The sequence below is a fragment of the Molothrus ater genome, chromosome 11 (assembly GCF_012460135.2).
Source record: "Molothrus ater isolate BHLD 08-10-18 breed brown headed cowbird chromosome 11, BPBGC_Mater_1.1, whole genome shotgun sequence".
In the NCBI taxonomy this organism is placed as follows: domain Eukaryota; kingdom Metazoa; phylum Chordata; class Aves; order Passeriformes; family Icteridae; genus Molothrus; species Molothrus ater.
The window spans coordinates 7,014,582-7,037,610 of record NC_050488.2 but is presented as its reverse complement, the minus strand read 5'-3'; the positions used below and the strand labels follow the sequence as shown (position 1 = coordinate 7,037,610).

At 59.2% G+C, this 23,029-nt stretch overlaps 2 protein-coding genes across 2 annotated transcripts; one reads left to right on the top strand and one right to left on the bottom strand.

Annotated features, from left to right (window-relative positions):
- Positions 1 to 1,878: 1,878 nt before the first annotated feature.
- On the top strand, positions 1,879 to 16,798 carry GNAI2 (G protein subunit alpha i2). The gene is made up of 9 exons (XM_036390871.2): positions 1,879 to 2,030; positions 10,451 to 10,493; positions 10,674 to 10,815; positions 11,015 to 11,175; positions 13,593 to 13,721; positions 14,856 to 14,985; positions 15,191 to 15,344; positions 15,614 to 15,811; positions 15,895 to 16,798. The coding sequence occupies exons 1-8, from the start codon at positions 1,913 to 1,915 to the stop codon at positions 15,802 to 15,804; spliced, it is 1,068 nt and encodes a 355-aa protein (XP_036246764.1). The 5' UTR covers positions 1,879 to 1,912; the 3' UTR covers positions 15,805 to 15,811; positions 15,895 to 16,798.
- A 1,128-nt stretch (positions 16,799 to 17,926) lies between these two features.
- Positions 17,927 to 21,240, bottom strand: GNAT1 (G protein subunit alpha transducin 1). Its single transcript, XM_036390969.2, has 8 exons — positions 21,135 to 21,240; positions 19,567 to 19,609; positions 19,236 to 19,377; positions 19,006 to 19,163; positions 18,791 to 18,919; positions 18,580 to 18,709; positions 18,341 to 18,494; positions 17,927 to 18,117 (listed from the first exon to the last, which is right to left on the bottom strand). The coding sequence occupies exons 1-8, from the start codon at positions 21,238 to 21,240 to the stop codon at positions 17,927 to 17,929; spliced, it is 1,053 nt and encodes a 350-aa protein (XP_036246862.1).
- Between the last annotated feature and the right edge of the window lie 1,789 nt (positions 21,241 to 23,029).

Here is a 23,029-nt window from a genome sequence, read left to right as displayed (position 1 = left end):
CAGGGTGGCCCCGCTGTTCCTGTCACCAGCCTGGCTGCCCCAGGGCCACCCCTGACACCTGTAAATTATTGCTGGGGGTGATGCTGGTGGTGGCAGGAGGCCAGAGGTGAGAATAAAGATGTGAATGTGCCCAGGTGTCGGGCATCACTGGCGTGGGTGAGGTGTTGGCACGCAGGCTGGCACCTCACACATGGCATCCTGAGGTGTCATGGACAGATGGACACGAGCCACACGGGTGCACAGACGTGCGTGAGGACAGCAGGGATATATGGACATGGATGTGCAGGGTCAGTGCACATGGGTGAACGGCAGGACAGACAGCATGGCCATACAGCAGGACAGCACAGACACACGGACATGGATGTGCAGGGCCCCTGTGGGAGTTAGACCCTGGGGAAACTGGACCGTGAGAGAGTGGGATCCCTGGGGAGCAGGACACCTGTGAGAGCAGGATCCCCAGGACAATGGGACATGAGTGGGAGCACAGCCCTGGGGAGTGGGATATGTGGGAGCAGGAGCCCAGCAAGTGCCATGGCAGTAGTATCCCTAGAGAGGGGGGCTGCTCTGGAGGCAGGGCTCCAGGGAAGTGGCACTGGGGCATCTCGTGCCAGGTGCCAGGGCAGTGGGTGCCCCCAGTGCCCCAGTGCCAGCCCCCGGCCCTCGCCCATGGCACAGTGTGGAGTGGGGGTGAGCCCCCCCGGTCCTGGCCCCTCGCTCCCCTCAGCTGGCCCCAGCTCTGGGCTCAGTGCCAGCTCGTTAGCAAAGCCTTATTAGCACGGCAGCCTGCTCCCACGGGAACAGCCCTGCTCCCCCACACCAGGCCCACGGTCGCAGGCCTGCAGACCCCACGGGGGATGCTGTATCCCTTCCCCTGGCATTCTGAGTGGAAAGCATGCCTGGCTGCCCTCATCCTGCTCAGCTGGTGCCGGTGGGGGTGTGTGGAGGGGCTGCAGGGCCTAAGCAGGCATGAGGCAATGCTGTGGGGCTAGCATGGAGTGAGGGTGGCTACCTGGGCATTGGCCAGCCCCCTGGGTCAGTGGGCACACCTGGCCCCCTCCTCAGGAACTATGAGAGTTCTGGTTCCTAAGGGAGCAGCCCTGGGAGATGGGGGACAGGGCAACAGGGCAAGTGCCTGAGGGAGCCCCGGTTCTGGGAGAAACCTAGAGATGCCCCATCCTGCCCAGTCCCATCCTGACCCATTTCCTGTCACAGGCATCCCAAGCCCCGGCACCTGCCAAGGAGCTCCCTCCTGCTGTGGCAGGGGATACAGAGGGGTGAGAGATGCCCAAGCTCTGAGCCACCACCCTGTGACACCGAGACTCCACAGAAGGCAGCCCTGAAACACAGCATCACCCAAACCACTGTTCCCAGGGCTGCACCCACTGCTCTGCGCCCAAAGGGCCCCAAAACGCAGCTCCCAGACTCCATCTCCCCCTCCCCATGTGTGTCCTGCGACACACCGTGTCCCACGCACACGTCTATCCCGGGACACACCGTGTCCCACGCACACGTCTATCCCGGGACACACCGTGTCCCACGCACACGTCTAACCGGGGACACCCCGTGTCCCTCCCATGTCTATCCCAGGACACACGGTGTCCCTCCCATGTCTATCCCGGGACACCCCGTGTCCCTGCTCCCTGCCGTCCCTCAGCCCGTGTCCCCCGCCCCTCCCCCGCCGTTACCGGCCGCCGCCGCCTGAGGGCCCGCGCGCCGACAGCGAGGGGCCCCGCCCCGCAAGCCCCGCCCACCAGCACCGCCCCGCCAGCACCCCGCCCATTGGCTACGCCCCATTGGCCCCGCCCCGACAGGCCCCGCCCTGCGAGCCCGGGGGCGGGGCCTGTCGGGGCGGGCCGGGCCGGGCCGGCAGAGCCGCGGGCGCGCAGCAGCCGCCGCCGCCGCCGCCGCCGCCATGGGCTGCACCGTGAGCGCCGAGGACAAGGCGGCCGCCGAGCGCTCTCGCATGATCGACAAGAACCTGCGGGAGGACGGCGAGAAGGCGGCGCGGGAGGTGAAACTGCTGCTGCTGGGTAAGACCCCCCCGGGCCCCACCCCCGGGCCCCCCATCTTGGCTTCTTCACCCGGCTCGGCCCTGCCGGAACCGGGCGGCCTCGCCGCCTCCGCCCCCCGCTGCCCCGGCGCGATCCTGGGTACCAGCGCCCGGAGTGCCCCGCCCCGCCCCGGGGATCCCCCGTCAGTGGGATGCTTGCCCCAGCCCAGGCTTCGGGTTCTCCCCACGGTGAGCTGTGGGCTCCATCTCGGGCCGCGGGGATGTCCCCGGGAACCGGGGCCTGCCCCGCCCCAGGCTTCCGGGTTCCCCCCCACCGATGGAGCAGCAGGCCTTAGGGTTTCCCCCAAGAGTCGGATGCTGATTCCATCCCAGGTCCGAGGAATCCCCCCCGGGAGTGAGGTGTTGATCCCATCCCAGGTCCCAGGCATCCTCCCGAGAACTGGGGTGTGGGTCCCATCCCAGGCATTCTCTCGAGGAGTGAGATGTTGATTCAATCCGAAATCCTAGGGATTCCCTCCAGGAGTGGGTTATTGATCTTATCCCAATTCCCACGGATTCCCACCCCCTCCCCCCCCAGGAATGGGATGTTGGCCCCATCCCAGCTCCCAGTGTCTCTCCGCACAGGAGTGGGGTGTTGACCCCATCCCAGTTCCCAGGGTTTCCCCACAGGAATGGAGCCCTGTACCCACAGCAGATCCTGGGTCCCCTCCACATTGGGGTTCTTTCCCCACCCCTCTGTGAGCAGGATGCCAGCCCTGGGGATCCCCCTGGCAGTGGGGTGCTGGCCCTACAGCAAGCCTTGGATGCCCCTCAGAGAGGCTGCCGCCCCACCCTGGGCTGTGGGGATCCCTCCCGAAGTGACACCCCACTATGGTACTGTCCCCCCAAATGGTCAGTGTCCAGTCTGGACATATCCCTTTGGGACAAAGGTGGGGGCATCCCCACTCAGCTGTTGGATGTGTCCCCCTAGCAAAGGTCCTGCAAGCTCTGGCACCCCGTCCCACCTGCCCAGGATCCCTGGACTCCTCCATGGGCTGCTCTTACCCTGGCTTCTGGAGATAACGGGGCTGACAGGCACCCATTGCCCCGTGCCTTCCCCACTGGAGCCTTGAGCCAAGCCTGAGCCTCTCCATCACCCTGCCCTCTCCGTGGAGGTTTGGGGGGCTTGGGCCATTGCCTGCCGTGGGCAGGACCCCCCACAGCCCACGGGCTCTCTGCCTCACGGACACTCGATTTGGGTACTGATAACGGGCCGCTTTCCTCTTCAAAGCACCCTGGTGATGCTCCCATGGGCGTTCACAGCCCTGCCCTGTGCCTGCGGGCAAGGCAGCACTTCGTTATTTTAATTCATTATTTCTCTTAATGACTCCCAGTTGGGCTTTTTATTCCCTTTGCGAAATTCCCAGGGAGGGCTTCCCTCCAGGTGCGAGCTGGGAGCTGCAAGGCTCCCATGGCTCCGTGGGGCAGCGGGACAGAGGGAACCCTGACAGAAAATGTCTTTGGACTCATCTGCTGTCTGCAGAGGAAGCTGCCAGCAGCAGGAAGTCACGCTGAAATCCGGCAGGCCTTTATTTGCTCAACCCCTGCCTGCCTTGAGAAATACGTAATTAACGCCTTAAAATGCTCCTTTATCAGAGCGCGGCTCTTTTTTGTTTTATTTTATTTTGATTCTTTTTGCCTTGGCACGAGCAGTGCTGGCAACAAAACCCATCCTGGGATGTTGGGAGGGGTTCTGTGCTGTCTGGGGGGCTCCATGGTCGGGCACACTCGCTGCCCCATTTTTTTTCTGTGGAAGGCAGAGTGAGGGAGTGGAACCCGTGGGATAGTGGAGGAGCACGTGGTGGCTCTTTGCTGTGAGCTTCTCCCATGCTGGCTTTGCTGCCAGGTCTGCTCCTCTCAGCCCAGTGCCTGGTGAGGAGTAATGGGCAGGTCACTGCCCAAGGGGGTTTGTCACCTCCAGCCTCGGGAGGCTCCTGGGACTCTCCAGGCAGTATCACCCTAGTGCTGTGAGCTCTGGGTGCCCAGGTGGGGAGGGCCCATCCTGTTGGTGCTGAGCATCACCGAGGAGCAGCTGGGGGCTCGCTGGATGATGAGGATTGTGCTGTAGGCTGACTGGCTGACATCCCTTTCCTGGGTCTTGCTCTGTCCTGAAGTGGAGGCAGGAGGAGGAAGAGGATGTCCTCACTCCCTTCTGCTGGGGCCAGTGTTTACGAGCGGCAGTTCTGATCTCAGCTGCTTTCTAAAGCCAAAAATAGAGCAAAATGGCTCTTTTTGTACATTAAAAAAAATGGCTTTTTCTTCCCCTTGCAGCTGTTCAGGTGTCAATAGCACCAGAGCCTTGGGTCAGCACTGCCCATTTCCGAGCTGAGCCTTGGCCGGAAAATCTTCCCAAGCCAGCAGGGAGCTGCTGGGCAGGTGTGGCCAGCACTGTCCCCCTGGGGCTTGTGACATGTCCCCTCTGTGAGGTGGGACCGCAGTGCTGGGGGGATGCTCGCACCTCCCTGCTGCTCACCCTTTGTATGGCTTATTTTTTTCCCCATGGTCAGGGGAAGCTTTGAGGAGACCTGAGGCCTCACATGTCTTTTGGTGAGCACCACAGCTCCTCATCACTCTCAGCAAGGCAGAGCTCCAGGGTCCTCCATGGGGGCTGCAGCCCTCCCACCTCCTCCAGAAAAAGGGAGGCAAAAACTAAAGAGCAAAGCAGCTTCACCCTTTGTGCTGCATCAACCTACGGCATGAAGAGGAAATGTCTCTTCCAAGTGTGGCATATTTTTTGGTGTCAACTCATGGTGTCCCACAGGGCACCACAGCCAGGCAGGGCACTGTGTGAGTGGAAGGCACTGGTCTCGGTGTGTGGTGATGGTATCAGCAGTGTAGGAGCAGAGAAGGCTTGGGGCTGACTGCTGCCGGTGCCTCAGATCTGTGCTGTGCTCTGTATGTGGCCATGAGCTGCCTCCTGCCTTTCCTCTGCCGTGGTGGGTGAGCTGGGGAGGAATGGACACTGTCAGGGCAGTGAGGACAGCCAGGACCCCCCAGTGGCACACAGCTCTGCAGGTGTGGGCACAGCACTGCTCCTGCTGTGGCACCTGTCCATGCCTTCAGGTTTTCCTCTGCTGTTTGCTCTGGCAAAGTGAGTGTCTGCCAGATAGTTTGAAGCTCCAGTCTCTGATAGAGAAAAGACCCAGATGAAGCAATATCCCCCAGGCAAAGCAATTCCCCCAAACAAAGAATGTGTCCCTCCCTGCTACTGGAAACCACCATTCTCCCACGGTTTTGGTGCTGGGAGGAGCCAGGAGCCATCACTGACACCTAAAAGCACCTGGAGCATCTGCCCCATGGTTCCAACACCTCCTGGTGCCACTGTCAGCTCCTCACCATCCCTAGCACACAAAGCCCTGCAGTCAGTGGCTGTTTCTGCTGGGGAGCAGTGTTCTGGCCAAGCCACCTCCTTCCTGTGGGAGCTGGGATGCTCCAGGGGGATTCAGGGTTGGCAGCAGGAAGGTGATTGCTGTGCTCAAAGCCCCTTATTCCTTAGCTTTGGAGGATTAGGAAAGTGAAGGATTTCCCAGCTGCGTTAGAGGTGGAGAAGGCACTGGTGGGGTGATGATGTTAATCCCCTGGGGTCTGCTCTAGGTGCAGACCCTGCGATGAGGACACTGCCCTTGGTGGCACCAGGGTACGTCATGTAGGAACTGCCTGTACCAGATCCTGCCTGGGACAGACAGTGGCTGGGCAGGGCTCGGAAGCAGCTTTTTTTTTTTTTTTTTTTTTTTTTTTTGGGCTTGCATAAAAATAGAGGAAGGGAGGGACCAGCTGTGACTTTCAGAGGTTGTGTGGCTCCAGAATTGCCCTGGGTTCTGTGTGAGCCGCCTCCTTTGCTGTGCTTGGTCCTGTCGTGGGGGTTGTTTCTGACCCCACTCCTTCCTCAGTCCTGGCTGTTGGAGGGGTTGGGTTCTCCCTTCAGTGGGGACACTGGGAGCCCTTATGCTGTTTTTGTGATGGCTAGGAGATGTCACAGTGAGGGGGACCAGGGAAGAACTCAGTGCTGTTAGATCCAGAGGGATCTGCTGACATCCAATCCCTGAAGCTGGTGTATTACCTGGGATGGGTTGGAATGGGATGGGTCACTACAATGCCCCCACTGGTGATGTCCTAGGGGCTGGCAGCTGCCCTCTGCTCCAAGATGAGCACTTAGACTTTGCCCAGGGAAGAAGCAGGCTTATATGTATGTGTTTAACATATATTTTTACAGATGTACATTAGAAATGCATTTTATATTTTAACTTTTTGGTGTGTTTGTGTATATATATACACACACACTGTCTTACTTTTTTATGGAGCAACATATACATTGATTTAAAGCACATATAAATATATATATCTATCTTCACCTATATATATTTATGGTGTCCCCTGGTCTGAGCCTACCCAGGGCTGGGATCACGGTGTCCCCAGGCACTGTTGCTGCAGCCAGGGCTGGCCTGGCCTTTCTGCAGCCACCGGGTTTCCTGCTCCAGGCCGGAGCGTGGCTTTCCGGCCCGGAGACTGCTTGAATCACCGGAGCCAGAGGAGCTGAGTAATCCTCCATCCCTGGTGGAAAACCCAGCCGGGGGGATTTGGGTGTGGAAAACCCAGCCGGGGGGATTTGGGTGCCGGCAGCATCCCAGCTGTGCCAGAGGGTGAGGCCCCATCCTGTCAGGGCAGGGTGGACAGGATAATGGCACTCAGGCCTGGGGGCACATGGCAGCAGTGGTGCAGGGGGAGAGGGAGCACTCTGGCCATGGCAGGGACAGAAACAGAGCAGCAAAGTTTCAGGATTCCTGGAAAAAGCCCAGCACAAGGATAGTTTTGTCCAGCTTGTGGACACTGGTGCCCCGTGTTGGCACCGGGGGTGCATTTTCCATGCTCCCCCTGGGAAACCTTCCCCAGCTCACCTCCTCCCTGTGTGCCCCGAGCATCCTTCGTGCTGCCAATTTATTTCTGTTTTATATATTTTTGTGGGTTTGGTTTGGTTTTTTTCTTTTTTGCATCTCTATCAGCTGCCTTGTACAGGGGGTCTGCACCCCCCAATTTTTTGAGGTCCTGCCTGAGGACGTGGCATTCCACCAGCCAACAATGCATGGCTCCTTCTGGGAAGCAGCCAGCCCTGTGCTGGAATGGGATGGCCCTTGGGAAAAACGCCCTGTGTCACTGTGGGGTTTTAAAAAAATGTAATTATTTTTACAGCAATTTTCCATCTATTTTGGGTAGGGAGGAAAATGTCGAGGGGAATCTCTTTTTGTTATTAGAGTCTTTAGGGTAACTCTGCTTTTAACACACCCCTTTGTCTGTCCCATTTGATGGTGGGGATCCTGCAGGTGCCAAGGGGAGTGGGCTCTGCAGACGTCCCTCTGTCCTGCTATCTGTCTGTCCTGCAGGGAAAGGGATTGGTGGGTTTGTTCAGAGCTAAAACCCATCTGTAAATCCATGCTCAGATCATAGCTGCTGTTTGCCAGGTTGGGAAAGCTTGCCGGGACAGCAGCAGGGGTTGGGCCTCTGGGTGCTGGGGATGGGGGGTGGCTCTGGACCTGCTGGTGGATTGAATTTCAGCTTTTCCTCCATAATGAGAATTTTCCAGCTATGCATTGCTTCCATCTATGCCTGAATATTTGAAAGGATGGTGTCGTGTGGAAAAATGGAAAATCCCCTCTCAGTGATGCGGGGTGAGGTGGATCCTGAAACCTGTGGCCAGCTCTTAAAATACAGGGATTACATAGGTGCTGCCCAGAAGTATGTGCATATATTGCACTAAATATCTGCTGCCCAGAAAGCATCATAAATCATGGGCTGCAAAATATATATGTTGGCTCAATAAAGTTTTTGCCAGTGGATTAGCAGGGAGTTCTGGAGCCAGGCAGCTGCGTGCTTATTTTAAATTTTTGGAGATTATTTTTAACAAAGAAAGGAGGAAATGAGCCCAAGAGAGAGCTCTCGTCCTGTTTTTGCTAGGCACTGCCCTGGGAACAAGCACTGCCTGCAGAGAGGCAGGGCTGGAGGAAGCACAGCCCTGGGGTCAGCCCATGCTACTGGGGGGTCTCCACCCTCCCCCTGATATACCGGCACAGGAGTCCAGAGCTCCTCTGACACTGCCTCATCCTGCCCGGGCTGGGCTGGAGGGTGGGAACTGGCAGTTGGCATCCAGCCCAGGAATTGTTTTGGGGCTGAATGGGCGGCAGCTGGGGTTTTCCGGGGATTGGAAATCCTTCCCCTCCGCTGCGCTCATGGAGGGGGCTGGGGAGGGTCCCCCGCGTGGGGAGGGGGGGCTGTTAATTCACATCCAAATTCCTGCTCACTGCTAGTGTACAATCTCCTGTGCTGGGCAAGCGTCTGATGGGAGGCAGAGGTGCTGACTTGGAACATGGCTGCCTTCCTCAGGGGGATGGGAAGGAGCCGGGAGATGTGGAGGAAGTTTGCAAGGAAATAGCCAGCCTTGGTGACGGTCACCCTGTGACTGTCACCCAGCCCGGAGAAAGCAGGAGGCCCCGGCAGGGTTGTTCCCTCCTGGCAGGGAGAAAATATCATGCGGGGTCAGAGAGAGGAGGAGCCGGGGATGGCTGTCTGTCACCTCACCTCAGAGATGCTGATAATCCAGGTTCTTGCTTGCCATGTGCCTCAGTTTCCCTGTCCAGGCACCCTCTGAGAAAGGATTGAGTGAATGCCACTGGCCACCAGATCCAGTGCTATGGGATGGTGTTAGAAACGAGAGATATTTAATGGAAAAAATGAAGGGCTATGCCGAGTCCTTCCCCCCCGCTCCCAGCTCCAGGCAGGAGTTGCCAGCACTGACCACGAGCACTGGCCGGGCTGTGCCGGGTGCCGCGTCAGCATCCTGGGGGAGGATGGGTCAGCAGTGCTGAGAGCCCCTGCTGTGCTGGGCAGTGACCTCTGAGCTGAGCAGAGCCCCTCCCTTGGCACATACAGCATAGGAGCCACGGAGCAAGGTGCTCGAGTGGGAAATACAGGGTCTCTATAGCCTCAGTATAGCCCCAGAATCAGGGCGCTCCATGCCCTGAGCACTGCCCACAGTGATGTCCCTGAGAGTGCATGCCTGTCACCTGGTGGTGTTCAGACTGGTGACAAGCGTACAAGGAGTTTGTTCCCTGCCACCATGTCTCAGCTGGCACGATGGACCCTGTTTTTCCCAGTTAATTTTAGCATAATCTGCTTTTTTTTTTTTTTCCCTGATTTTTTTAAACCTCCTCTGTAATCTCTGCCCCCTCTGTGGCCGTGCTGGCACCATCCTGCTTGGGGCCGCCTGTAAGGGCAGCTCCATGGCCAAGGGCAGCATTGGGGAACCCACAAAAAGGGCTGTGAGAGGATACAGGGATGGACTTTGCTTGGGGGATCCTCTGGGATTCACACCTGGAGGCAGAGACCACACTTGTCCCCAGCCAAAGGCGCCTCATCCTGCTGGGGGTCTTGGGGCAAGACGAGCCAGGCACTCATCCATCTCGTGACACTCCCTGCACAAAGAGGGGACAAGGGACATGCCTCTTTCTTTCAGCTTCCCCTTTTGGCTTCCCCTTTCTTGCAGCCGGGGTGACTTGGCTTCTTCCCTGCTCTCAGCCAGTGGAGGGAGGGCTGGGCTGAGCTGCACATTGCCTGCGTGGGGTGATGTCCCTAGGGGGGGACAGGGTGGGGGAAGGAGAACCTTAGGCACCCTGCCTGTCTCACTGAATTCACAGAACCCTGCCTTTGGATGCTGGCAAACAAAACGACCCCAAAAGCCATCGGCTCTCCCTGCTGGCAGCCGCCTCTGCAGCAGGCTGGGGCTCAGGACCCGGCAGGCTGGGAAGTGCTCAGGCTGGGATGTGCACGCTATTTAGGAACCAGCCCGGGGGCGGCTGAGCCCGCTGGGATCGCTTGAGCTGGCTGCTGGAGGTGGCAACTTATTCCCGAGTTCCCTGCCTGTACCTTGTGGCACAAGCATCCCTGCATCCTGGCTGCTGCTGCCTCCAGCTGTGGATGTGTGCTGGGGCTGGTGCTCCATTTTCCTCAGCACAGAGGGAATGTGGGATGTGGCATCTCAGGTTCTGCAGAGCTTGGCCCCCTTGTCACAGGGAGTCCCTAGGTCCAGCCAAAGCCAGGATTGCCTGTCAGCTGTGGCATGTTAGGGTTGTGGGGAAAATGTTAGTGTGTTGATGCCATTTTCCTGGCCTAGAGCAGGTGTCATTTCTTCCCTTGGGACCTATTGCGAGGGCCCCCCAGGCTCTACATTTGTTCCCTCTTTTTTTGGTCCTGACGTTTCCAGTGCCGATCCAGTCATCTGCTCTGGCTTAATGCTGCTTCTCCAATGGCTGAAGCACCTGCTGCATTCCCTCTGTGGGCTGGGCGGGTGTCCCAGTAGGGTAAGGGTTCCTGGCTTTGCACAGGACCTCATCCCTTCTCCTTTCTCCACAGGTGCTGGCGAGTCTGGGAAGAGCACCATCGTCAAACAGATGAAGTGAGTGGTCCCTGCACTGTCACTGTGGCTGACACTGCTCAGGCATTGGCCACAGGCTCCAAAACCAGTGGCTGACAGGGAAAGCTCCCAATCAGTGTTGCCACAGAGCATGGATGGGGAGCAGCATCCTGGGGTATCCCACAAAGGGCTGACCTTGCCTGTGTCTCTTCCCTGCCCCAGGATCATCCATGAGGATGGCTATTCAGAGGAGGAGTGCCGGCAGTACAAAGCTGTGGTCTACAGCAACACCATCCAGTCCATTATGGCTATCATCAAGGCGATGGGGAACCTGCAGATTGACTTTGGAGACTCCTCCAGAGCGGTGAGTGCCCTCCTTCTCCCACTGTGCCTTGCAGGAAGGGGGGTTCTTGGTGGCTAAAACAGATGTGTCTAAAACTGGACTAGGATTAAAGGTGGCTCAGCCCAAGCCCTGCTGTTCCCTGATAGGCCCCTATCAGGCCCTTTGAGTGAGTGAGCTTCAGTAAGTCTGTGCCAATGCTCAAGCTGTTTTATTCCTGCAGGATGATGCTCGGCAGCTGTTTGCACTCTCCTCCACTGCTGAGGAGCAGGGCATCATGCCCGAGGACCTGGCCAACGTCATCCGGAGGCTGTGGGCTGACAATGGGGTCCAGGCTTGCTTCAACCGCTCCCGGGAGTACCAGCTGAACGACTCTGCTGCCTAGTGAGTGCCCCCTCCTCTGCCCCAGCTCAGCTGAGCCCTGTGAGCCACAGTGCTTTTATCAAGCAGCAGAAAATCCCCCCAGGGGCTGCTGTTCAACCTCACCAGGCTTAGGAGCTGGTGCTGCCACTTCCTGCATGGTGCTGGGGCTGAGCCTGAGCGGAACTGGGAAGGCGGATGTTTCGAAAGCTGTTTCCTTCTCTGGCGGGGTGCTGTGTACCCTGGGAGGGGGGCACTGGGGCATCCCCCTCCTGCCACTGCTCTGTCCCCTCTGCCCTTCCCCAGGAGATGTTCTCCACTGGCTGCCCACTCATGAGCACAGCCCATCCTCATCACCCTTCATGGGCTGTCAAGGCAGGAAAAATTCCCAAGGAAAGCCCTGGGGACACTTGATGAGTAGGATGCTCAAAAGGCTTCTCTTTTTCTTTTAACCGTTTTTATACAGAAAGACTTGGCATTATGCTTGTGCATTACCAAGCAAATTGGTGTTTAGGTAGATTGCTGCAGCTGGTTGGGTTTATTTTTGAAGAGATTAATAAATAAAGTTAGTCTGCCTAATGTACCATTGCTGGAGAGAGCAACACAGCTGAATCTGTGTTCAGCTTGTGCAGTGCCCTCCTACCCTCTCCACCCAGACCCCTTATGGTAAAGCAGTGTCGGGGGAGCTCATGGTGTGCCAGGAACACCCCACCAAGCCTGGCCTTGCCTGGGATCCTGCACACTTGGGACTCACTGCCATCCCAGCTGTCCCCTCATGCACGGCAGTGTCAGGTCCTTCTTTTGCATGGAGATCACTGTGGGGAAGAGACTGCTGGAAAGCTCCTGGCAAGCCCCAAACCTGGAGAAGCTCCTGTCAGCTCTTTCCCCCGGCACCCGCAGCTTTCACTTCCTCCCGACAGGCACACACCCACCTTCCCCAGCCCCTGTCTGCTCAACCCCATCACTCCCCAGCCAACCCTGGCATTTCCCTGGCAGTGGGTGCTGGTTTGGAAGCACAGAACACCCAGCAGGTGCCAGGGAGCTTGCACACACACTTGGAGCAGGTGTATCTGCACAGTGTCTGCCAAGTGCCTGTCGCTGTCAGTGCCATTATGGAGTGTTTAGCACATGGTGGGGGTTGGACAACCATTAATTAGGAGCACCTTCAAGCTGTTGCTCCAGCCTTTTTCCAGCCCTGTGGAGATGCCTGTGCAGTGGCCAATCCCTTGCCCATCTCACAGGGATGATGTGCCCATGGTGCTGCTGGAACAGGACAGTATGGGAATGAGGAGCCTCATCTTGTGCCCAGCACACAGCCCACGTGTGCTGCAGCCCTCTGCAGCACAGCAGCCCCTGTCCTGTTCCTCCTCTGCCTCTGAGAGTTATAACAGTGCCGTGGTGGTGCTCACCAGCACCCTGGGGCTTGATGCAATGTCCAAGAGCCTGCGGTGCTGCGCAGGGCCCTGCTGTGGCGTTTCCTGTTTTTCGTAGCCAGAGGCCATGTGTGTTTCCGGCTGTTTTTGAGCAGCTCTGCAGCAGTAACGTGCAGGTCCCCCACCCTCACACCCACAGCAGGCTCCTGGGGCACCTCCAGCCCTGGCCTTGCCCTGACACGCTGCAGGGTTTCCCAGGAGCTGGCGAGTGGCCGTGCTGCAGTCGGAGCCAAGGATCCCTATGGCCTTGCGGGCTGTAATCTGGCTTTCACCAGATTACAGGGCCACAAATGCCTTAATTAAGACAAGCCTAATTTGCTTAAAGGAGCCCATTTGTAGTAACCCAATTAAAGCAATGTGAGCTGGAGAAATCAAAACCTGCCTTGATCCCCCTGGCAGCCCTCATCAGTGCTGGTGGGTGTTGCACACTGGGGACCCGGCCACCACCTGTGGCCATGCAGGCAGCAGGGCAGGTGATGCTCCCGGGGGGCTCGGGACTCCTGCAGCCCCCACGGTGCTGCTCCCTGTCTCTCCAGCCTCCCACCTCCTGCTTCCTCCCAGGACGCTGTCCCTTTGTGTTTTTGACTATAAATGGCATGGCGCCATCGATTGTTTCCGCCGGCACTGCGGCTGGTTGCCATAGCACTGAATATTTTCCTCTTGCCATTTCCCCCTGTGCAAACAGTCAGGGAAATGGGGTGAGCCCCTCAGCACCGGCTGCATCCTCTGCTGGGCTCCCAGTGCCAGCACACTGCCCCCAGTCCCTCAGTCCTGTGTGTCCCTGGCCACTGGTGTCCTGCCTCGCCTGTGTCTGACAGGGACATGGGGTTACCCCGGGATGCACTTGGGGACTCTGCTGTGCGTCCCAGCTTGGTACTGCCCACCTCAACTGAGCAATGCTGGGAGATGCACAGGGGACTCTGGGCCAGTGTGGGGATATCCCATGGGATCTGGGTGGGTCGTGCCCCACGGTCCAGCTCCCACAGCACCTTTCCTCTTTGTCCCCAGCTACCTGAACGACCTGGAGAGGATAGCCCGTGCTGACTACATCCCCACCCAGCAGGATGTGCTGCGCACCAGGGTGAAGACCACGGGCATCGTAGAGACTCACTTCACCTTTAAGGACCTGCACTTCAAGTATGTCTGACATCTTTCCCTTTTGCCTTTTTGAAAGCAAAAAAAAACCCTTCCTCCCGATGTTCAGATGGAGCATGGGTACACACTGTGTGCACTCAGTTCTCCTCACCTCCTGGTTTGCTCATGGCGGGAACTGCTGCCTCAGAGAGCGGAAACCACTGAAATAGCTGGAGCAGCCTCAAAAACACTTCACAGAACTGAGCCTGGGGGCGGATCCAGGCTCTGGCGAGGAGGGGAGGGGGAAGGCGTCCCTCCTCCCGCTGCTGTGACGCTGCTTCCGCTGCAGGAAGGGCGCTGGGCAGGAGCTGGGGGCTCGGGGTCAGGCAGTGGCAGCGCTGCCTGCTGGCACCCCGTGGTTGCTTTCCACTGAAAACCCACGGGAAATAATAAGGGCTCCAGTTTCGGAGGCAAAAAGCTGCCATTGTGCACATCCCCAGGGGATTTGGTCCCATGGCAACAGAGCTGATGTCAGAAAGATCTGCTGGGGTCCTCTCTGAATGCAGGGGGCTCGCAGGAGCCCTGCCACCCTGGTAGAATGGAGACACTTGGTTGTGCATTGCCAGGGCAGCACTTCGGGGTGGCAGTGAGGGTGGTCTGGGGGAATGCAGTGTGTCCCAGTGGGGAAGCCTTCCCGCCAGCCAAGCAGTTGGCAATGGGCGTGGCAGTGGATGTGGAATGCTGCTGCTGGCCTCTTCTCCATGGAGGCAGGGCATCCTCTGCTGCCCGTGGAGGGAGGGGCACATGGTGCATCAGGATCATCCCCGAGCCCTGCTGCTGCCACAATCCTGCTGAGCCCACACTGCCTTGGCTCTCCTTGGTCCAAGGTCTCTGGCAAAGCCCTGCTGTGCCTGCCCTGGAGCAGGTCTCTGGGGAACATGACACTGACAGCCCCTGGGAAAGGTGGCCTGATCCTGCCCCAGCTCATGTCAGGGATTTGCTTTGGCTGGGAAATGAGCCTGGGCACTGTCCTGGCAGCAGGAGCTGGGGCCGATCTTCAGTACTGGCAGAGGCCCTGTGCTCTGTCTGCACCAGTGCTGCTCCTGCTCCAGCAGCTGGGGTCACTGAGGCAGGGCATGGGGTGAGGGTGGTGGGGCTGGGAGCTGCCATCTATCCCGTGTCAACCCCCTGCTGCAGGATGTTCGATGTGGGAGGCCAGCGCTCGGAACGGAAGAAGTGGATCCACTGCTTCGAGGGGGTGACAGCCATCATTTTCTGTGTGGCCCTGAGTGCCTATGACCTGGTGCTGGCTGAAGATGAGGAGATGGTGAGTCATGGGCATGGAACCAGTGCCATGAGCCGTTGCCTCTGGTGGCCACAAGGGCCCTGGGCAGTATTGCCCAAGCCTTGCAGGGCCATTGGCATCCCCTGCACAGGCAGGCAGGAGCATGAGGGGTGGCAGTTTGGGGAGCAGTGGGGTGGGTGCTGCCTGGGGGTCCCTGCCTGGCTCATACTGCCATCTTCCCTGCCAGAACCGGATGCATGAGAGCATGAAGCTGTTTGACAGCATCTGCAATAACAAGTGGTTCACAGACACATCCATCATCCTCTTCCTCAACAAGAAGGACCTCTTTGAGGAGAAGATTGTGCACAGCTCCCTCACCATCTGCTTCCCTGAGTACACAGGTACCACTGGGACCCTCTGTGCCCCCTGCCCTCCTGGCAGGAGCAGTGGGTTGGGGCAGCAAGTGGGGTGTGATGGGTGTTTGGGTTGTCCCAGGAGATGTGGGGGGACCCAACACAAGGGGCAGCTGTCCTGAAGGGGGGTTATCTGAAGGTCATTCTGCCTCTGGAGCCTCAATTTGGCAACAGGACAGTGGCTGTGGAGGGCCAAGCCCAAACCCTTTGGTGGCTGTGGGCGACTGTGGGGCAGCCCAGTGTCTCTTCTTGCCCAGGGGCCAACAAGTATGACGAGGCAGCCAGCTACATACAGAGCAAGTTTGAGGACCTGAACAAGAGAAAGGACACCAAGGAGATCTACACCCACTTCACCTGTGCCACGGACACCAAGAACGTGCAGTTCGTCTTCGACGCCGTCACCGACGTCATCATCAAAAACAACCTGAAGGACTGTGGTCTCTTCTGAGGCTCAGGTGGGTGGTGGCCATGGACCATCCTTCAGCTGCAGGCTGCCCTGTCCCCAGACCCTCCCCTGCTCACCACCTCTCTCTCCTAGGAGCTGCAAAGGAAGGACCACGCCATCTCCCACTCCTGCTTCTCTTCAGATTCATTCCTCCGCCCACCACGTAAAGAGACTTTTAAAATGTCAGCATGGTGGCAGGGCCCACGTAACCCCTGCTGGCTGTGTTTGCTCCCCACCATTGTCCTCCTCCTCGCCGGCGTTGCCCTTCCAGGGAAGACAAGTTTTTAATCTTGGTTTGTACCACCTCAGCCCTTCCAGCCCCCATTTCATTCACTCTGAGCCCTGGAGCTCTCACTGTTTACATTGCAAGTGTTGCTGGCACAGGGGGCACAGGGTCCCCTCGGGGATGCCCACCCAGCCACAAACACGACCGATGACATTCCTTTTAGTAAACCAGAAAAGAAAGAAGAAAGAAAAAAAGGAAAAAAAAAAAAAAAAAAACCAAAAAAAAGAAAAAACAACAAAACCAAACCCAAAACCATGCAAAAAAAAAAACCACACCACACCGGTTGGGCACAGGTTACTTTTTAAAGAAACCTTTTTACCAGACTATTTAAAAGCATCAAGTGCTACGTGGTGGTGCCATCCTCCGTGGCCAGCCCACCCCCCAACCGTGTGCCTTTGGGGGGGAGGGTCTGCACCCCACCCCGCCTTGCTGCCCCCATCCCGATGGGCAGCTCAGGCAGGAGGGTGGGCAGGGGGTGCTGCCCACTGCCTCTATCCCCCCCCTCTTTCTAAGCCTAGTTTTTAGGGCTAGCTGTTGCATTGGGTGAGGAGAGCCCGCTGTACAGAGCGGCCCCCGCTGTCCCCCCAGCCCAGGGGGACCCTCCAGCCGGTGCCTGCGGCCTCGCTTTTCCCACAGGATCTTCTACCAAACTGTTCACATGGTTTGAAATAATAAAATGTAGAAAGGAAAAAAAAAAAGAGAGAAACATTATATGTACTGAAACACCCTGTGTGACATGGGAGTGGGCAGGGGCGCGTCACCTCTGTGGGAGGGTTGGGGTGCGCCCCAGGGGTGGGAGAGGGACACAAGGTGGGTTGGCATCCCCCTGGGGTCAGGAGAAGCCCCTGCTCGTGGGAGGTGAGGGCAGTGGTGGGGCCCTTGGGGGTGTAGCTGGGATGCTGCTGCGGGGCTGAGCCCTACCCCGAGGGGCTGTGGGGTTGGGGGGGGAACAAACACATGACCAGCCCCTGGCTCTGCAGCGGTGACATGGTGGCACAGTGGAGCCTCAGTATCACAGTCCCTGGGGTCACGCAGGACCCAGGAACACCCAATGATCTGTAGCCCAGAGGGAGATGTAGCACCCCTTGCACCCAGCAGCCCACAGGAACCCCTAGCCCCAGGGATCACCCATGGACACCCCACACCCAAAGGACCCCCAGCTCTGGGGTTTGTGGAGACTCCCAGCACCCCCAGCTCCAGGGGGGCACCCATGGACACCCAGCAGCACCCGAGGGACCATCCCAGCACCCAGAGCTTCAGAGGGCACCTGGACCCCCCAGCACCCAAGGGAACCCCTAACACCCCTCAGCTCCAAGGGGTACCAGGGACTCCCAACACCAAGGGGCACCTAAAATCCCCCAGTCTCCCCAATGCCAAGGGTCATCTGGGAACCCCAGCACCTCTCAGCCCTAAAGGGAACCTAGGGGCACCCCAGGATCCCTCAAGTACCTAGGGACACTCAGGACCCCCAAACACCCCTCTGCTGCAAGGGGTACTCAGGGACCCTCAGCACCCAAGAGAAGCCCTGTCCCCCACAGCTCTGAGGGTAACCCAGGGACCTGCAGCACCCGAAAGTATCCAGGGTCATCCAGGTATCCCTTGGACCTGAACCTCCAGAGACTCCCAGCAGAGCTGGGGACCCCACAGTGGGAGAGTGGGTGGGGAGGGGGAGTGAGACTGTGCCCCCCGCCCCCCCCCCAGCCCCCCCACTTCACCAGGGGTGGCTTTGGAGCTGGGCAGGTCAAATCCCAGGGGTCTGGGGCAAGCGGAGATGGTTGTGGAGGTGGAATGGGGTCAGCAGCGGGGCTGGTCCCAGGGGAGGGGGGGCTCGGCTGGGGCTCAGAACAGCCCGCAGTCCTTGAGGTTCTCCTTGATGATGATATCAGTGACGGCGTCAAAGACGAACTTGACGTTCTCGGTATCGGTGGCGCAGGTCATGTGGGAGTAGATCTCCTTCACGTCCCGCCGCATGTTCAGCTCCAGGAACTGCAGCTTGATGTAGTTGCCCGCATCGTCGTAGGTGTTGGGACCTGGTGGTGGGGCAGTGAGCAGGGTCCCTTCCTGGGCTGGTCCCCCGCCAAAATGCCAACCCAGTGCTCCCTCAGGTGGGCAAATCCTGCACGCTCCCTCAGCAAGGCTCATGCAGCACCATTGCATGGGGTGCTGAGGACACCTGGTGGGGGACTCCTGTGGGGGTGGTGGCACCCAGGCCTCCAGCAGCACCCCACCATCCCCAGCCACCGCCACACTCACCGTCATAGTCGGGGAAGCAGATGCTGAGGTGGGCCTTCTTGATCTTCTCCAGGAAAACGTCCTTCTTGTTGAGGAAGAGGACGATGGAGGTGGTGGCAAAGTAGCGGTGGTTGCAGATGCTGTTGAAGAGGTGCAGGCTCTCATGCATGCGGTTCTGCGGAGGGACACGGCCCCTTGGTGACACCCAAGTCATGACTGGGGCAAAGCAGAGGGGGTGTGAGGTGGTGAGCGTCCCTCACCACTTCATCATCCTCCACCAGGACCATGTCGTAGGCACTGAGAGCCGCGATGAAGATGATGCAGGTCACACCCTCAAAGCAGTGGATCCACTTCTTCCTCTCTGAGCGCTGTCCGCCCACGTCGAACATCCTGGGCAGGACAAAGGAGGGTCAGCACCCCCCCTCCCTGCCCACCCCCTGGCACCAGCCCTCCCTGGGGCCTGGCCCCCACCTGAAGTTGAGGTCTTTGAAGGAGAACTGGGTCTCAATGATGCCGGTTGTCTTGACGCGGGAACGCAGCACGTCCTGCTCTGTGGGGACGTAGCCGGGGGTCACCAGGCGCTCCAGGTCTGACAGGTAGCTGGCCAGGCACGTGGTGGGCATGAGACACGGGTTGGAACCCCCCTGATGCCTCCCTCAGCCACTCTCCCTGAGCCCAGCACGTACTAGCCTGCAGAGTCGTTGAGCTGGTACTCGGAGGCGCGGTCAAAGCAGGCTTGGATGCCCGAGTCCTTCCAGAGCCGCCCGATGATTTCTGACATCTCCTTAGGCATGGTCCCCTCCTCGATGGTGTCCGAGAGGTGCAGCAGCTTACGGGCATCGTCCTGTGAGGGACAGGGGGTCAGTGGGGCCTGGGGACTGCGGGGAACCCCTGCCCCACATGGAATGCCCCTCACCTGGCGAGCCGTGTCCCCGTACTGGATGTTGAGGGTGGTCATGGCCCGCACGATGGCCAGCATGGACTGGAGCGTGTTGCTGTAAATGATGGCAATGAACTCCAGGCATTCCTCCAGCGAGTAACCGTCCTGGTGGATGATCCTGGCCGGGGAAGATCACGGGCGTGGGGCTGAGCTGGGTGCCGTGGAGCTGAGCCACAGGATGCATGCACCCCATGGCAGTGGCACGGGGCAGTCAGGCACAGTGGGATGGGGTGCCCCATGGCTGCAGTGTGGGACAGACACTGTGCATGGTGGGCACCATCAAGTGACCCTCCCCCTTGGCACTTACTTCATCTGCTTGACAATGGTGCTCTTCCCCGACTCCCCTGCTCCTAAGGGGACAAAACAGGGGTCATGGTGGTGCCATGGGCACTCCCAGCTGAGCCCTGTACTGGCTCACTGAGAACCTTGGTGCCTGACGTGGCTGCGGGCACTGCTGGCTGTGCTGGGTCCGTGGCTCAGTGTGTGCAGGGGGATTAACAGCCTGGTGCCAGTGGCATTAAGGTTAGCCTGAGCCGCTGCATATAATGGGATCTGAAGCAGCTCAGCCAGGACACTCTCAGGAGCCCAGGGGAGGGGTTGGGGACGTGGTGACATCGCAACCCTGCCATCCCGCTACCCCAACACCCAATGCCACAAACTTGTGGCTGTGCAGGCAGATGTGTCCTGGACCAGGCTGTGAGGACAGTGATGCCACCCACGGCCCCACCACATACGCAGCACCCCATCCTCAGGCACCACTGGGAGACTGGGAAGGACTGGGAGGGACACACGGCACAAGGGGGCTCCAGGGACAGGCATGGGGTGGTGGAACGGGCTGCATGGGGTCCCTAGGAGCATTGGGGCAGGGGTGCTGATGGGCTGGGGTGGTGATAGGTTGTGTGGGTGAAGGCTCTTAAGGTGGTTTGGTTGTGGCTGGGGAACCTGGGAGAGGGGGGATGTTATGTGGGCTGGTTGGGTTGAGGGATATATGGAAGCCAGGGATCTTTGGGTAAATCTTAGGACCTTAGGATCTCAGGATCTCATCTTCTTGTTGAGATGGTCTGTTGTGTTTGGGGCACCTGGTAAGGCATGCTGAGCAAGTTGGGATGAGCTGGTTTAGGGGATCCTGGGAATGGGGGGACTGTTGGGGTGTCTGGTTGGGTTTAAGGGTGCTCAGGGAGAAAGGAAACATTGAATGGGCTTTTTGGTTTGACTGGTTTGCTTTAGGGGTGCTTTGAGGGTCAGAAGACTGTTAGAGTGGGCTGACTGGGTATAGGGGTGCTTAGGAGCAGGGGCCTGGGGGCTGTTGGATTGATTTGGTTTAGAGTGGGGCCAGGGAAACTTTGGGTGTTTTATGGGGAGGGGTTGGTTGGTTTTAGGGATGCCTGGGAGTGGGAGGCTGTTGGGGACACTCCTGGGTTGTGCTGGTTTGGTTTAAAGGTGCTGGAGGCATCAGGGAAACATTGGGTGGGCTCTTGAGGAGGGGAGGTTTGGTTTAGGGCTGCTGGGAATGGGGTTGATGTTGGGGTGGGCTGCTTGGTTTTAAGGGTCCTGGGTGAGTCAGGAGAAAGTTGAATGGACTGTGAGGGTGGGCTGCTTGGGTTTGCGGGTCCATTTGGGGGCCAGAGGAATGTTGGATTGGCTGGTGGGGTTTGGGGGCAGTTGTGGGGGGTGCTGGTTGGGTTGGGGGGTGATGGTTGGGTTGGGGGTGCTGGTTGGGTTGGGGGGTGATGGTTGGGTTGGGGGTGCTGGTTGAGTTGGGGGTGCTGGTTGGGTTGAGGGGCACTGGTAGGTTTCCGGGATGCATTGGGTGGGCTGTTAGGCCGAGGTGCTCAAGGGATGGGTACGTCCCCCGGGGTGTTGTGTCCCCCTTACCCAGCAGCAGCAGCTTGACGGTCCTGGCATCCTTCTCAGCATCTTCCTTGAGCTTCTTCTCCAGCTCTCGGGAATGCTTCTCCTCGGCACTGGCGCCGGCTCCCATGGTCAGCCCCGCAGCCCTGCGGTTCAGCACCCGCTCCTTGGAGGTCAGCACCAGGATGGGCAGCGAGCTCCAGCCTCCCGCCGCCTCCAGCGCTCGCTCCTGCGCCCGCCGCCGCCGCTGCCACCGCCGCCCGCCCGTGTGCGACAAGGACGGGGCCAAGGTCCCCCGGGGCCGCCTGCCGGGGGGCTGCGCTCAGCACCCGGGGCTTAAGCTGGGCCCCCCCCGATAAACCCCCTGCAATCTGCAGCGGGCTGAGCTCAGCAATCCCGAGGTTCCCGGAGTCAGCACTTCTGCCGGGAGGGTGCCCCGGCCCCACCAGCCCCAGCTTTGCCTCCACCCGGGGCTGGGGCAGTGACCCTGACACCCTGGGGGAAGTGGGACCCCTGCCCATCTCCAGCTCTGGTGTGGACCCCAGGGGTTTGGAATTGCGGGGTGGGATGGTGTGTCTGCTGGGATGGGGTCAGAGTGGGAGCTAATGTCCCCACTGTCCCCATCTCACCTGGTCAAAGCCCCCGCTCTGGAGCAGTGCCCACTGTACCACCCCAGTTAAGCCATGCCAGTGTCCCCATGGGCACTCCCCACAGTGATAGAATGCCAGCCTCCGTCACCGCACCCTGTGTCTCCAGGGACCCTCCCAGAACCCTCCACTAATGTCCCCATGCCCTCTGGGTGCACTTCTTAGTGAGCCTGCCCAGCCACCCACCTGTACAGTCCCAGTGCCACCAGGCCAGCTCAGTGTCACCTGCACAGCGTCCCCAGGCCCTCCAGCAACACCTGCACCATGTCCTCAGGGATACCCGCATACCCTCCACAGGGTTCCCAAACCCTCTCCAGTAACACTTCCCAGTGACTATGGAAGAAATCCCAGTGTTCCCAAGCAATTCCAGTTCCTGTGTGGGGACCATGTCCCACCCCAGTCCAAAAAAACCCTGTCCAACGCCCAGGGACACTGCAGTGCCACCTCTGTGTTACCACCCCAAACTCAGTGAGGCCCCCCAATGTCTCTGGGTCCCTCAGTGTGCCTTCCCAGTGCCCCCCTCTTATGTCCCCAGTGCCACCGGGCCCCCCATTGCCACCACCATGTGGCCACCACAGCAAAACTGAGTATCCCAAGGAACACCGCAGTAACTCCCCGGTGTTCCCCCACCTCCGGTGGCTCCAGGCCTTGCCAGGGCTGCCCAGTGACCCCAGTACAGCCCAGTTCCCCTCTGTCCCCCCTTTGTCCCCAGCGCGCCCCGTCCCCGCACGGCGGCTCTCCTGCAGTGCCCCGCTCGGCCGCCAGAGGGCGGGAGCGCCCAGCGCAGCTCCCAGTACAGCCCAGCGCAGCTCCAGTACAGCCCAGTGCTCCCAGTACAGCCCAGTGCAGCTCCAGTACAGCCCAGTGCTCCCAGCACAGCCCAGTGCAGCTCCCAGTACAGCCCAGTGCTCCCAGCACAGCCCAGTGCTCCCAGTACAGCCCAGCGCAGCTCCCAGTACAGCCCAGTGCTCCCAGTACAGCCCAGCGCAGCTCCCAGTACAGCCCAGTGCTCCCAGTACAGCCCAGTGCAGATCACAGTACAGCCCAGTGCTCCCAGTTCAGCATTGCACCAGCCCCAGTACAGCTCTGCACCCCACCAGTTTGCCCAGTACTGACCCCAGCATAGCCCTAGCACTCCCAGTACTCACAGCAGAGCCTCTCAGGACTGGCCAGAGGAGCACAGCACCATTGCCCCAGTACTGAACAGAGTGCCCTGCCACAGCCCAGTACTGCCCACTACAACCCCCAGCCACCCTATAGAACCATCACCAC

Bases quoted from the DNA above. Each gene is read 5' to 3' on its own strand.
- GNAI2 (XM_036390871.2), top strand. From the start codon at position 1,913: ATGGGCTGCACCGTGAGCGCCGAGGACAAGGCGGCCGCCGAGCGCTCT. The intron at 2,031-10,450 runs GTAAGACCCCCC...CTTTCTCCACAG, and splicing joins GGTGAAACTGCTGCTGCTGG to GTGCTGGCGAGTCTGGGAAG. The intron at 10,816-11,014 runs GTGAGTGCCCTC...TTATTCCTGCAG, and splicing joins TTGGAGACTCCTCCAGAGCG to GATGATGCTCGGCAGCTGTT.
- GNAT1 (XM_036390969.2), bottom strand. From the start codon at position 21,240: ATGGGAGCCGGCGCCAGTGCCGAGGAGAAGCATTCCCGAGAGCTGGAG. The intron at 18,920-19,005 runs GTACGTGCTGGG...GTGCCTGGCCAG, and splicing joins CTCAACGACTCTGCAGGCTA to CTACCTGTCAGACCTGGAGC. The intron at 18,710-18,790 runs GTGGGGGCCAGG...TGTCCTGCCCAG, and splicing joins TTCAAAGACCTCAACTTCAG to GATGTTCGACGTGGGCGGAC.